Raw genomic sequence first — 15,432 nt, 5'->3', positions numbered from 1 at the left:
TTGAGAGGGTCCAGAGGAGGGCCACTCACATGATCCAGGGGTGGCAAGGCAAGTCCTATGAGTCAAGGCTAAGGGACCTGAACCTGTTCAGGCTCCACAAGAGAAGGCTGAGAGGGGACCTGGTGGCCATCTATAAACTGGCCAAGGGAGACCAGCAGGCAATGGAATAGTCTCTGTTCCCCCGAGCACTACTGGGAGTAACAAGGAATAACGACCATAAATTGCTGGAGAGTAGATTCTGGCTAGATATCAGGAAGCACTACTTCACTGTCAGGGCGGCTAGGATCTGGAACCAACTTCCAAGAGAAGTGGTGCTGGCTTCTACCCTGGGGGGTCTTCAAAAGGAGGATGGATGAACACCTTGCTGGGGTTGTTTGACCCCACCATCCGTTCCTGCCCACGGCAGGGGGCAGACTTCATGAACTGCTCCGGTCCCTCCTGACCCTACCAACTATGAAACTATATGACAAACCATGGCTGAAAAGGAGCAAATTATTTGAAGCAAAATGCAACAAAATGGGGCCAGTGCCCTCCAGGCCCCTTCCACAAACAGCACGAAGCCTGAGGGCCCAGGGGACACCTAGTAACCCCCAGAGTCCTTCTGGGCACCAAGAAAATGTTGAAGAGCTGGTCCCACCAAAATGACTCACAAACCTCCATGTAGCCTCATTCAGCTAGCAGGTTTAAGAATGAAATGCAGGTGAGAGCTCAATGATCACAAAGTATAGTACAGCCTATCCAACAAGTGATGATGATGTATGGAACATAGACAAGGTTCTTTGGGCAAACTTGACCTCTTTTATTAGATCAACTAAATCATTGGAATAATAGTTCTGTACAAGCTTTTGGGCACAAACACCCTTCTTCAGTCAGGATGATTATGCTGGTGTTTGTGGGCTCTCCTGAGTGGAATAGAAACTTAAGACGATATGCAAAATGCAGGTCTGTGAAAACACAAATATATGTCAGGGAAGACCAACAGGGCTATAACCAATACTCCCAAATGTAGAGAACAGGCATGCCTCTAAAGAGCCATAGAAAATGAGGGTTGGAAGGTACCTCAGGAGGTCATCTAGTCCAACCCCCTGCTCAAAGCAGGGCCATCTCCAAATAGATCATCCCAGACTAACCTTTGTCTAGACAGGTTTTGAAAACTTCCAAGGATAAAGCTTCCACCACTTACCTCTCTGGGTAACCTATTCCAGTGTTTTACTACCCTTCTAGTAAGAAAATACTTCAAATACCCAACCTAAACTTCCCTTACTCCCACTTGAGCCTGTTGCTCCTTGTTCTGGCATCTGCCACCACTGAGAACAGCCCAGCTCCATCCTCTTTTGAACCCTCCTGCAGGGAGTTGAAGGCTGCCCTTCAAGCCTCCCTCAGTATTCTTTTCTCCAGACTAAATGAGAAAACAACTTCAATGGGCTTAGACTAGTGGGGCAGGCACTAAGGGCCCAGAAGGGAGACAAGATGGGAGCCTACGAGGGATGGTCGTACCTTAAGGGGGCGATCCTGCAGGCCCAAAGGATAACAGTCCCTGAGAGAAGCAAGGGGGTAAGAGCGCTCAGAAACCCCCTTGGCTCAGCAGGGGAATTCAGCAAAGCCTGAGGACTAAACGCGGGGCGTACAACCAGTGGAAGGGAGGAACTATCACCAAGGAGGAGTACTTTGCCTCAGCTCGGGAGTGTTTGAAGGCTGTTAGGAAGGCCAAGGCAGAGATGGAGGTCAGGCTAGCGTCCAGGATTAAGGACAACAAAAAGTCTTTTTTCAAGTACATTGGGAGCAAGAAGAGGGCACCAGGCAATGTAGAGCCCCTGCAAGACACAAATGGTAATCTGGTGGCCACGCCAGAAGAGAAAGCTGATATTTTTAAGTTTCTTTGCCTCTGTTTTCTTGAACAGGGACAGGGATATCCCACCTACCAGAGGTAGGGACAACCTTGGGGATAGCTCTATCAAGCCTTCAGTCAGTGCAGATGTAGTTAGGGATCTTCTGGAAGGGCTAGACATTTTTAAATCTGCAGGTCCACATGCCCTCCACCCAAGGGCGTTGAGGGAGCTGGCAGGGGTCATCACGGAGCCTTTGGCCCAGCTAGATGAGCATTCGTGGTCATCTGGCCAGGTGCCGGGGGATTGGAAACAGGCTAATGTGGTCCCAATTTTCAAGAAGGGGAGGAAGGAGGACCTGAGTAACTATAGGCCTGTAAGCCTCACCTCGGTGCTCGGGAATCTCTCGGTGGGGATCATCAAGGAGCACATCTGTGGGAGGCCGGCAGCGGAGATCATGCTTGGGGGCAATCAGCATGGCTTCACCAAAGGCAGGTCCTGCCAGACCAAACTGATTGCCTTTTACGACCAAGTAACTAAATCCTTGGATGATGGTGTCGCTGTGGACATAGTCTTTCTAGACTTTAAGAAGGCCTTTGACACTGTCTCTCACCCCATCCTCATCAATGAATTAAGTGACTGTGGCATCATTGCCTGCACAGTAGGATGGGTAAAATATTGGCTGATGGGGCACACCCAGAGTAGTGGTGGATGGGTTGTCCTCACCCTGGTAAGATATGAGCAGTGAGGTCCCCCAGGGCTCTTTCCTCAGGCCCGCACTGTTTAACATTTTCATCCGTAAATTGGACGAGGGGGTGCAAAGCATGCTGTCCAAGTTGGCTGATGACACTAAGATGTGGGGCGAGGTGGACACTTGAAGGGAGAGAGAGGCTGTGACTAGATTTAGACAGACAACAAAAAAGTAGGGAGATGAGAATAGGATGGGGTCCAACACAGACAAGTCCAGGGTGCTGCACCTGGGGAGAAGGAATCCACAGCACACATACAGGGTGGGGAGTTCCCCTCTTGAAAGCACAGAGGCAGCAAGGGATATTGAAGTCATTACTGACTGCAAGATGAACATGAGCCCCCAATGCCAGACCGCAGCCAGCAAGGCCAGCCACAACTTGTCATGCATCCAAAGGTGCATCTCAAGCCGGTCCAGAGAGGTGATCCTCCCCCTCTATGTGACACTGGTCAGGCCACAGTTGGAGTACTGTGTCCAGTTCTGGGTGCCGCACTTCAAAAGGGATGTGTCCAGCCTGGAGAGGGTTCATAGCAGGGCCACCCGCTTGGTGAGAGGGCAGCAGGACAGGCCCTATGAGGAGAGACTGAAGGACCTGAACCTGTTCAGCCTCAGCAAGAGGAGACTGAGGGAGGACCTGGTGGCTGCCTACAAGCTCATCGGGGGGGATCAACAGCAAATAGGCAGAGCCCTTTTCTCCCCAGCACCACCTGGGGTGACGAGGAACAATGGTAATAAGCTGATGGAGAATAGGTTTAGGTTAGAGATCAGAAGGCAATATTTTACAGCTAGGGTGGCCAAAATCTGGAACCAACATCACAGGGAAGTGGTCCTCGCCCCTACCTTGGGCATGTTCAAGAGGACGTTGGACGATCACCTGTCTGGGGTCTTGTGAAAGAAGCATTCATTCCTGCCTGCGGCAGGGGTCAGGCTACATGATCTGTTCAGGTCCCTCCCAACCCTAGCTACTAGGAAACTATGATACTCTGAAATAAGTCCATTTCCCACAGCCTCTCCTCATAAGTTATGTTCCCAAGCCCTCTCACCACTTTTTCTGCCCTCTGCTGGACTCTTCCCTGCATCCACATCCTTTCTGTATTGGGGCCCACAACTGGACACACAACTCCACACGTGCCCTCTCCAGTGCCAAATAGAGGGGAAGAGTCACTTCCCTTGAGCTACTAGCAACACTCCTATAAATGTCCATACTGGGGTATGCCATTAGCCTTCTTGGCAACAAGAGTACACTGCTGGCTCATAGTCAGCTTACTGCCCACTTTAACCACCAGGGCCTTTTCTGCAGGATGGGTAATGAACATTGTGGAAGACCTCCTACAGGATACGCATGGAGTCAGATTGCTTTTGCACAAGGAGGAAAGCCTCAGTATTCCCAAGGGAGATTACAACATGCTTAATTTCACCCAGAGGATGCCTTCATTCTTTCCCCACCCTTCCAGACAAGAGACAGGACACGTCACAGCCTGCACCTCCTTGCCCTCTACTATCACATTTCATAGGTCTTGAGAGGATGTAGAGATCCACAACAGTGCGATCGCATTAAATTGTTGGGCTTGATTACAAAAGAAGCTGCTCTAGAAAATGGCATGGAGGGAAGGAGGGCAGGAGGGGCAGCTGGCACCTGGTGGTGCTCAGTTCTGATGAGGTTGGCTTCACCCTTCAGTGGATACACTGGTGCGTAGCCGGGATGGAAGAGAGAGTGAAGCTCTTCCCACACTGTGAGCACTGATGTGGCTTCTACCCTGTGTGGATACGCTGGTGCCGAGCCAGGGAGGAGGAGTGAGTGAAGCTCTTCCCACACTGTGAGCACTGATGGGGCTTCTCCCCTGTGTGAATACGGTGGTGCTGAGCCAGGGTGGAGGCCTGAGTGAAGCTCTTCCCACAGTCTGAGCACTGATATGGCTTCTCCCCTGTGTGGATACGCTGATGCTGGGCCAGGTGGGAGGAGAAAGTGAAGCTCTTACCACACTCTGAGCACTGATGGGGCTTCTCCCCTGTGTGGATACGGTGGTGCTGAGCCAGGGAGGAGGAGTAAGTGAAGCTCTTCCCGCACTCTGAGCACTGATGGGGCTTCTCCCCTGTGTGGATACGCTGGTGCAGAGCCAGCTCGGAGGAGTAAGTGAAGCTCTTCCCGCACTCTGAGCACTGATGGGGCTTCTCCCCTGTGTGGATACGCTGGTGTTCAGCCAAGTAGGAGGAGTAACTGAAACTCTTACCACGCTCTGAACACTGATGTATCTTCTCCCCTGTGTGGATACGCTGGTGCCGAGCCAGGTGGGAGGACCGAGTGAAGCTCTTCCCACACTGTGAGCACTGATGTGGCTTCTCCCTTGTGTGGATACGCTGGTGCCGAGCCAGGTGGGAGGACCTAGTGAAGCTCTTCCCACACTGTGAGCACTGATGTGGCTTCTCCCCTGTGTGGATACGCTGGTGCTGAGCCAGGTGGAAGGAGAAAGTGAAGCTCTTCCCACACTGTGAGCACTGATGTTGCTTCTCCCCTGTGTGGATACGCTGGTGCAGAACCAGGGTAGAGGAGTGAGTGAAGCTCTTCCCACACTCTGAGCACTGATGGGGCTTCTCCCCTGTGTGGATACGCTGGTGCCGAGCCAGGGTGGAGGCCTGAGTGAAGCTCTTCCCACACTCGGAGCACTGATATGGCTTCTCCCCTGTGTGGATACGCTGGTCCTGGGCCAGCTGGGAGGAGAAAGTGAAGCTCTTATCACACTCTGAGCACTGATGGGGCTTCTCCCCTGTGTGGATACGGTGGTGCTGAGCCAGGGTGGAGGAGTGAGTGAAGCTCTTCCCACACTGTGAGCACTGATGTGGCTTCTCCCCTGTGTGGATACGCTGGTGTTCAGCCAACTGGGAGGAGTGACTGAAACTCTTCCCACACTCTGAACACTTATGTGGCTTCTCCCCTGTGTGGATACGCTGGTGCCGAGCCAGGTGGAAGGAGAAAGTGAAGCTCTTCCCACACTCTGAGCACTGATGGGGCTTCTCCCCTGTGTGGATACGGTGGTGCTGAGCCAGGGTGGAGGAGTGAGTGAAGCTCTTCCCACACTCTGAGCACTGATGGGGCTTCTCCCCTGTGTGGATACGGTGGTGCTGAGCCAGGGTGGAGGAGTGACTGAAACTCTTCCCACACTCTGAACACTTATGTGGCTTCTCCCCTGTGTGGATACGCTGGTGCCGAGCCAGCCTGGAGGAGTGAGCGAAGGTCTTCCCACAGTCTGAACACTGATGCGGCTTCTCCTTTTTTTGCATGCACCAGTGCCTCGCCAAATTGGAGAGCTGTCTGAATCTCTTCCCACACTTGGTGCAGTGCTTCCGCACACACTCATGCTGGGACAGGTCTTGCAAGCAGGTGAAATTCTTCCGGCACTCAGTGCAGTGGTGAGTGATCCTCCCTCGGGGGATGCACCGGTCCTGAGACAAGGAGAAAAAAGCAGTGAAGGCCTTGCCACTCGTGCCACAGCTGTGTCTGACACTTCCCCCTCTGCACATGTAGCTGCTTGACCAGGTCTGTGGGAAGCACAAAGCTTTTCCCCAATTTGGTGAAGCGGTTGGGTCTCTCTCCAGAATAGGTATAGCAGCGAGCAACCAGGGCAGAGGCAGGTGAAGCTCTTCCCACACTTAGTGCATACATGGGACTTCTCCCCAGTCTACCTTATCTTGTGAATAGCCAGCAGTGATGAGCACTTAAAGGTTTTCCTGACCTTCAGCTAGGGCTGAGCTCTGGCCATACTGGGCAGCGAGCTCCTGCTTCCCTCCGAGGTCCTCTCCACTGCCTTTGCTTGCATGCAGTGCATCTTTCCAGTGCCTCCTTAAGTCTCTCAACTGCACAACTTCTTGCCCGCACCCAGGCTCTTTCTAGGTTCTGGCCCTTCTCCACCCTCATGCCCAACTAGAGATGGTACCTGACTCATGGCTACCTTCTCCTTCTGCTTCTGCTTTTGGGGCCTCCCCTGACTCTCGTAGCATCGCTCCTTCTCAGGTCTCAGGGAGTCCATCTCACCCAAACTCCCTGGGGCACTCTGTGCTGGCTCCATGTCTGCAGACTCTTCCACAGGAGGCTGCTCCTCAGCTCTGCTCAGCAGCCAGGCACCTCCTGCATGGGGAAGAGACACTCCACATTTGTCCCTACGCTGCTGGCAGAGAGCAAACACCCCTATTCCTTCTGCTTGGATACGCCTCAGAGCAGGTCTAGACCTTGGCACTTGTGTTCCCTCAAGAAAACGAGGTCTTCCTGCCAAAACCTGAAGTGCTGGGGTGAGGAAGGGCCAGGTCCCTGTGCTGGGCTAATGTTCCCTACTCAGTCCAGTTCAGAGCCCGACTCTCAAGAGTTTCTGGCCCTGCTGTCCATACCATCACTTCAGGCCCTGCTGGGACAAGCACATGTGGGACGTACATTTGGGCAGTTCCTGAATAGCTTCATGCTCTAATGCGCTGAGGTTGAGGGGAGGATGTAGAGCTGTGGCGCCCTGTTCTGGGGAGAGGAGCAGGGCTGTGCTTCCTGCCTGCTTCCAGGGAAAGCTCTTGTGCAGCGAATGCACCCATGGAGCTTTCCTCTGCTGACCGGTCCCAGATGACCTGCATGTCACAGGCATCTGCAAAGGGCCTAAGGCCTCGGCATGACCCTGAACCAGGACTCTGCGCTGAGTCTCAGGCTTCTTGACACTCAAGGCCCCAGAGAGGAAACAGGGAGGGGACAATTCTGATGCAAACCATGGGTAATTCGCTTCCCCACACAACCTGAAATCTTAGGAATCCCACCCGTGCCACAGAGCCATTAATTGCAGCCTGAGACCAGGATGAAACGTTTCCTGGGCTCCAGGTCAACTTGACCAGAAGAAGCCAGGGACAGCCGCAGCTTCTTTCTTGACCAACAGGAATGGCTACACAAACCCTCTGTATACCATGCTCATTTCAATGGGGGACTACAAATCCCATCATACCCTAGGAGAGGGTGTTACACAGATATGGCTACCTTGGGCTGTTGAATGAACACTTAATTTGCTGAGTGAAGATGGCAACTTGAGATCGCGGCAGCCCACGAAAATTAGATCTGGGACAACCATCAAGACAGCAAACCTGACTGTGCCCTAACATGTGTCATTAGAAGGAGAAGAAGGGAAGAGTTTCCTGGCAGCAGCAACGGGGAGGGACTGTTTTTCCCCCCCGCAATGAACAAGTTTCTGTCCAGCTGCTGCTGCTCAGCCTGGAGGGGCGAGCCCAGAGCTGGCACGGGGCGCACGGGGTTAGGGCTGCAAGAGGTGGCCCCCGCTGTTACCGTGGAGCTGGGGGCAGGGGCGGTGGCAGCGAGAAGGAGCTGTCCTACCATGCTGCATGCCCAGCTCGGTTGAAAGTCCCATGTAAGGGAGGTGTAGGCGTGGGCCATGCTGGGGCTGTGCGCTGTTGGCTGTGGCGGGGAACAAGCCACAGGTATACGGGCTCTGGGCTGTTGCGGGACAGGGACTCCCATGCACACCCCACATACCTTCAAGCTGTCCAACACAAACCCCACAACCACACCATCCCCCACGCAATCAGACACTCAAGCCCAACACCATCCCCTATACTCACACCTGCAAGCCTCTAGGGGAAGCCCCGTTCACCGCTACATGCACACACCACACACACACCCCAACCTCCCCTCCCCCTCCACACACTCCACAAATCCCGTACACATGGGCATTGATCAGCCAAATTATTGGCCACATCAGGCCAATTTCCAATACCTTCAATTTTCTTCATATCAATGCTGATCTGATATCAGACTGATATATGGGTGTCTCTCTAATTGTCCTCCACACCCCTGTCCCCGCAAGATATACAAGAGTAAGACTTCTTTCTGAGCTATTATGCACTCATTCCTAAAGACACACAGCACACACACTCACAAATCAGGGCAAAAATATATTTTTTAAATAAAATTAAAAGATATTATTATGGATGTTTGATTTCTAGTGTACAATTCGCTTTTGTTTTTTTCCCGTTCCAAGATGTCTAATCCCCTTCCCAAAAGGAGTACATTTGGGGACAAGGGGAGGTACTTCTGGTGGCAAAGGTCAGAGGTTAGGACAGGACGTCTGGTTCCAAGATGGCAATCAAGGGATGGGGCCTCCCTTGCAGCCCTTGACAACTCAACAAAACTACTTACCCAGCCCACCAGCCTTCCCCGGTCCCGCTGGCACTCAGGCCAAGGAGCTTTACTGACAGCAGTCGGGGGCGAGGGACAGCCACAACTCACCTGGCACCAGGTCCTCCCATCTTGACATTTCCCCACAGTCCTCATCAGCACAGGTCCAAAGATCCACCCGTCCTTGCTGGATGCTGCAGATTAAGTCAGGTGTGGGACCTCGATAGCCTGTTCGGACAGTGGTTAAAGAGCATTTGTGACTGGGTACGGGATGCAGAATACAACTGGCATTCAGGAGTGCATCCAGTGAACCCAAGATGTCTGCCAGGGGCTTGATGGACAAGGAAGGATGGGCATTTAAACTGACAGTGTCACCAGGGACAAGTGTAGAGATGCATTGACCCATGATGTACCAAGGAGCAAAAACAAAGCTTTCATTGTTTTCAAGGTACCGAGAGGAAGAGATTTTGGACACACCTATGGATGCATAATATTTATCTTATCAGTGTAATTTCAGGAAAAGAAGTGAAAATGAGCTTAGTGAGGGGGCTCAGGGCAGGGAAAAGCATACATGACACATAGGCGACAATGACAATTTTTTCTGGGAGAGAGAATAATTAATTCATCATCACCAGGGACAGGAAATAATAATTGTAGCTGCAAAATAGCAATCATCCTGTCCATTGGGAGGATCACCCCAGGAAGGGTGATGAGTGCACAGATTGGTAAGTACTGAGGGGTTGAACACCAGGTTCCTGGGAGCTATGGATATGGACAAAAGAAGGCAGAAAGAGACACATTTAACAGCACATGAAAGGCCATAATATAGAAATGGTCTAAATGATCTTTGCTAATTTAGACAAAACATAGAAACACTTCCCTAAGGAAATCCCCTGGGGGAAAGGCGGGGGAAAGAAAGCATCACAAAAGCAAACTGACCTAGTAAAAAAAGCTCAGTACCGCAACCCTGCACACAAGCCAGCACAAGCCCCTGTATTAGAGAGCCTCTGGGAATGAAAACTGGTTCTCACTATGTCCTGCAGCTAGCCCACTTCTTGTTCTCACAATGATGGGCATCCGATCAGCAGAGGGATTTTAGGAAGAACACAAGAAAACTTCTGAGAGGGGCAGAGGGAGCTTGAGAATCTCTGACCTACAGAGATGAAGATGTCAGGAAGGGATGTGGACAAGAGCTTCTAGTGACCCCTTGGCAGACAAAACTGGCTTACATCTCGTGTACACATGTCGCTAGAGGAGCAGTTGTGGAAATGCCTCTTCCCGTTGTAGCAGCAGAGGCTGATAAGACTTTCTATTAACTTCTGCCAGGTCATAATGACAGGAGAAAAGGGACCTAGACAGCACAGAACGGAGCATGCAATGGCCTGGGGATGATCTGAACGTGCTGAGAAGGCAAAGGGAGATCATCTTGCCAAGAAACTGCTGCATACGGAAGAACCAGGAGTCACAAGAACGGGGAAGGCACAAGTGAAGGCAACAAGAGCCAATAAAGGAGGAGATCTCTGTCAGAAATGTGAGGGAGGCCTGATCACTGGCAGGGAAGTGGGGAGGAAGGGGATTTAAACCTCCAGCCAAAAGTCCATGAGGATGAGACTCTGCTGAAACAGGGAGATGACTACAAAACTGCACAGTTCACATATCTCCGAGGGAAGCAAGACCCAGAGCTTTACCCAGGGAAACAAGGGCTTGGTAATTCTTCAGCATCTGCTCCTGGTAAAGCACCTTGTCGTCATCATCCAGCAGCTCCCACTCCTTCCATGTGAAATACACAGCCACGTCCTCAAACACCTCCCGGAGCTGCAGGCACAAGCGTTGCACCATCAGTGTCTCCTGCGCCAGCTGCTCCCAGCCCCACAGCCCTGCCTGCAATGACTGGTTCTACGACGAATTGCAATGTTAGCCATAGATTCATCAATTCTAGAGTTGGAAGGGACCGCAATGGATCATCGTGTCCGACCCCCTGCCCCTGGCAGGAAAGAGGACCGAGGTCAGATGACCCCAGCCAGGTGACTATTTAGCCTCCTCTTGAAAACCTCCAAGCTAGGTGACAGCACCATCTCTCTTGGGAGCCCATTCCAGATCCTGGCCATCCACCCGCAACTAGTTTACACCCATTATTCCTAGTCAGTCCCTGGAGCGCCTTAGTAAACAACATTTCCCCTATTCCCCATTGACCTCCCCTAATAAATTTATAGGCGGCCAAGAGATCTCCCCTCAGCCGTCTCTTGTGCAGGCTGAAGAGATTCAGCTATCTCAACCTCCCCCCGTAGGGTCTATCACAAATGCCACTAATCACGCGAATGGCCTCCTCGGTTCCCTCTCAAGATTCCCCGTGTCCCTCTTAAAGTGCAGCACCCAAAACTGGACACACTACTCCAACTGCGGCCTGACCAGTGTCGCATAGAGTGGGAGCGTCACCTCCCTTGATCTATTACTAGTGCACCTGCTAATGCACGACAAGGTGCAATTGGCCTTGTTGATGGCCTCGTTACACTGCCGGACATGTTCCTCTTGGAGTCGGTTATGACTTTAAGATCCCTCTTTGCCTCCCAGCTACTGAGAAGGACACTCCCCAATCTGTAGGTGTGCTGGGGGTTCCTCCTTCCCAGGTGGAGTACCTTACATTTCTCTTTGTTAAATGGCATCCTATTTCTCTCTGCCCATTGATCCAACCTGTCGAGGTCAGCCTGAATCTGCTCCCTGCCCTCCGGTGTACTAACTTTGTCCCATGACTAGGTATCATCAGCGAACTTAGAGAGGGTGCTCTCCATGCCCTTATCCAAATCGCTGATGAAGATATTGAACAATATCGGTCTGAGGACCGAACCCTGTGGCACCCCACTGCCCACCTCCCTCCAGGCCAAGAAGGAAACATCCACCACCACTCTCTGGGTGCGATCCCTAAGCCAGTTGGCCACCCACCTGGCCGTGTAGTCATGCACTCTGCAGGGTGCTAGCTTCCCATGCTAGCCATGACAGGTAAGGGGACACAACTCCCCAGTCTTCAGCAGACATGTGATGTGGATGCAGATGTGGATACAGGAGCTCATGTGCTGACCTCAGCCCAGCTCATCACGATCTGTTTGTTCGGTCCTTTGAGGCAGCCTGGGCAGCATGTTTAGAGGCAGGGAGCCCTGGCTCCACGCACTGTAACCTGGCCTGCCTGCGCCAGCACCCCTGGCATCTGCACTCGGGAGGGAGCTCCTCCCAATGCAGCTTGGGGTGTTTGCAGCCTCCATGCTCTTCAGGTCTCTGCTCCCCAAATTCTTTACACCACCCCGGGCTCCTCCTGCGCTGTGCCCCAGCTGTACTCCCCACCACAAGTGAACTGGGTGCCCTGCTCACCTCCGAGCTCTCCTCCTGCTTTGGAGGCCTGCCCTGCCCCTTCTGCACTTGGCCTGGCTCAGGGGTGAGGGAGCTCCTCTCCTCCAGGCTCCCTGTGCACGTCCTCTGCAGCTCCAGGATCACCGGCCCCTCCTCAGCAGGCTGCTGCTCAGCTCTCGGCAGGGTCCCAGCACCTGCGTGTGGGAAGGGAGTGCACACGTGAGCCCTGGTGCTGCTGGCATGGGGAAAGCCCTGCGAGTCTCCTGCACTGGCCTGGGACTGAGGAGACGGAGGCCTCAGTGTGTGGAAGAGCGGGGAGAAGGAAGACGCAGAATCCCGCAGCTCTTGCTAACAGACCTCCACAGGCATGAGGCTGGAGATGAGCCCCAGTAACTCTGTCCCAGCGTGGGGAGGTGATCACAGCACCACGACAGAGCCTGCAGGGACATCGCTCCCTGGGAAAGCAGCTTGAGCTGGGGCTGCATCAGATCCACCTGCTAAGGGCAGGGGAGGGGAAACGCAAGGTCGGTCTGCTCCTGGGCTGTGAAACGATTGCAGGGGCACCAGGAGAACAAGAACCGCTGATCTGTGGAGCACTGACCTGGGTCTCCTCCATTTCAGGGGAGTCTGCAGCAGCACACAGGCCTGGGTTAGCTGTACCTTCATCGGTCAGAGGCTGCTGGGGAATCTAATTTCCCCGTCACTTGCACCAGCCCCTTCTCGGGCACAGAGGGCTCACGGGGACATGAAGAAAGGGCAGTGAACACTGACTGCTGGGATGTGAAGTTATTGTGTCAGCACGACAAGCCCCAAGCAAGGTAAAGCCTCTCTGTGCAGGGGCTGCACCCGTGCAGGGAGGAAGATCCGGGTCTCAGCCCGGAAGCTGCCCACCCTGTTACCTGTCAGCTCTGTGTTCCTGAGGGAGCCCTGGCACCCAGCTTGATGGATTTACAAAGGAATTTTTCTCCCCTCTCCCTCCCACCTCATCTAACCAAAACTGAGCAGAAGGAAAGTTTAATAGGCATCTCGGGCCGTACATTCCCCGGTCCCACTATGGGAGGCCTATTTAAACTTGATTCAGTAAAACTCGGTTGCTGGGTTGGGGAATGCGGAGGCAAGAGACTGAGTCAGAGGAGGTAAGGGCGACACTTGAACAATGGTTCAGGGTTCATTGCAGCGTCCAGCCCAGCAGAGCCCCGACCACAAATGCTGTCATACTTTTCCTGGCATGACTGGTGGAAGTCCTCCCCACAATGTTTATGAACACTTCAAGTAATCAATCCCTTTAAGTCTGTTCATAGACGACAGTAAGATCTGAAAGTCATGCTGAGCTGAGGCTTGTTCACAAGAGGTAAAACACACAACACCGATGCTGACTTCACAGTGCAAGCATAGCTAGGCCATCTTTGAAACCATTACAATATATCTTCTATATTCATAATAATTTCAAGCTGGCTCCTAGGTGTCCGGTTACTCCTTAAAACTTGATGATATTCCTGGTTGTGAATCAGTTTCTTGAGATGTTCCAAACCAGATAACCCCCTGTCACTGAAAAAGGTAATTCATTTAAATGGAAACTGTTTCTATAACAGTTGGCTTGAGACCCTCTTGATTTACACGATTCAAAGAATGTTTTGAAGAGGCTCGACTAAGGGTATAAGAAAGCATCTGGATCTGAAGTCGAATCGGATTGCTGCCGACTTGCACAGGCCTGTTGTTTTCCCTTGCATGCCTATTACTACTAGCACCATTATAAATTTCATATTCTTACCAATAAAAACTTTTATGGTCAAACTGGTGATAATCGGGTGATTTTTTCTTTCTCAGTGTGTACAGGCCGATTGACCCCGTTTGGCTCAGACGTGCCCTGATGAACTGGATGCTGGCCCACGAGGGTGTCAGCTGCACACCCAGCCGGATTCAGAGGTCTTCTGTTCACCTGTGTGCTTGTGTCTGACTGCAGTTCATTGTAACCTTAATGAACTGATTCCTGGTATATGAGGGTGTCAGCCTGTCCATGCTGATCAACCCAGGTGGGTCTGGGGGGGGCGGGAGGGGGGGCGTGTTTCACTGATTTGGTGGCTGGAGGAGCCCAGCCCCATTGAAACTCAGTCCTAAAAGACCGCTCCAGTGGGGGTGAGGACTTGCAGAAGGGAGAGATACCGCTCCGTATGGGAACACCAGTAACACAAGCAGCGCAGTGACAGAGTTGCAGAGACCCCAGAAACGTGCCCCTAATCCAGGAGAACTCCCCAAAGTGGCGGGCAAGTCTGGTGACAACCCAGCCAGGTAGCGACTCCCTCGCGGGCAGGGCAGACACGCAAGCCTCGCAGCACAGAGACTCGGGCCCCCGCACCCACGCGGAGGGCACCATCCTCCGTCTCACCTGGTTGCTGGGGGGGCAGGGGCTCGTCTCTGGGGCCGGGAGGTGGCTGGTCCAGAGGCCTGTCCGCACCACGGGTGCTGGGCTGCTCCCGCCGGGGATCACCAGGGTCCTGCAGGGCCCCCGGGGGCTGCATCTCGTCGGAGGGCCCCTCCTCGCCCTTCACCCTCACCGCGACCTGGGGACGAGATCCGCGCGTCACCGTGGAGCCGGATGTGGGTGAGATGGGGTTGGGGGGGGGGACGTCCCCCGATCGCACGGGGACGGGGACAGCAGCATCCACGACCAGAGGGAAACCAATTCGCCCGGAGCGTCTCGTGGTGCCCCAGCCCCATAAACCCCTCCGCCAGGGCGGTGCTGCCCCCGCATCTCATCCCCGGGGCAGGATGGCAGGCACTGCTCCAGCACCACCAGCTCCAGCACCTGCTCCTTGCTGCGGCGCTGGGGCTCCAGCCAGAGCACACGCAGCTCCCGCAGGCAGGCAGGCAGGCAGGCGGCTGCAAACCTCCCGCGGCCCCGCGGCTTCCCCGTAGCCCAGGCCCCGCAAACGGGGCCCCAGGTCTCTGGGCCGGGCAGGTCGTGCCCCGCTGCGAGCTGGGGGGGCTCCGCGGGGAGCTGGGCCGAGCAGGGGGCTGCACGCCCGCCACGCCCTCCTGCCCGCCCCCCCGCCTGCTTTCCTGCCCTGCGCCCGCGCCCACCCTTACGTACTCTCCCGCAGACCCCGCGCCCGACACCCCCCCCCGCCCGGCTGCCAGCGACACCTGCGGCTGCGGCACGGCTGCCCCGGGAAGGCCGCGGGGGCTGCTCCTGGGCTGCAGCGCAGCACACGCGGCTCCCGCCCAGCGCTGCCCCGCCCTACGCGTCACACGGGACGTCACCACACGTCCGCGGCGCGTCACGCCTGGCGCTTACCCCCATGTCCTAGCGCGTTAACCCTTTGCTGCCGGGCGGGACTGGAGAGCCCCCAAGCCGCGCCCCG

General features: G+C 54.1%; 1 protein-coding gene across 1 annotated transcript; it reads right to left on the bottom strand.

Moving 5' to 3' along the window:
- Positions 1 to 775: 775 nt before the first annotated feature.
- Positions 776 to 15,202, bottom strand: LOC132248243 (zinc finger protein 420-like). Its single transcript, XM_059721203.1, has 7 exons — positions 14,877 to 15,202; positions 14,457 to 14,631; positions 12,092 to 12,264; positions 10,417 to 10,543; positions 8,840 to 8,956; positions 6,522 to 6,697; positions 776 to 6,015 (listed from the first exon to the last, which is right to left on the bottom strand). Exons 2-7 carry the CDS (start codon positions 14,587 to 14,589, stop codon positions 4,327 to 4,329), a joined length of 2,415 nt encoding a protein of 804 aa, XP_059577186.1. The 5' UTR covers positions 14,590 to 14,631; positions 14,877 to 15,202; the 3' UTR covers positions 776 to 4,326.
- Positions 15,203 to 15,432: the final 230 nt, after the last annotated feature.

This window comes from Alligator mississippiensis, chromosome 2 (genome assembly GCF_030867095.1).
Source record: "Alligator mississippiensis isolate rAllMis1 chromosome 2, rAllMis1, whole genome shotgun sequence".
NCBI classification, from domain to species: domain Eukaryota; kingdom Metazoa; phylum Chordata; order Crocodylia; family Alligatoridae; genus Alligator; species Alligator mississippiensis.
The sequence above is the reverse complement of the archived record's forward strand: the minus strand, read 5'-3'. Positions and strand labels throughout refer to the sequence as shown.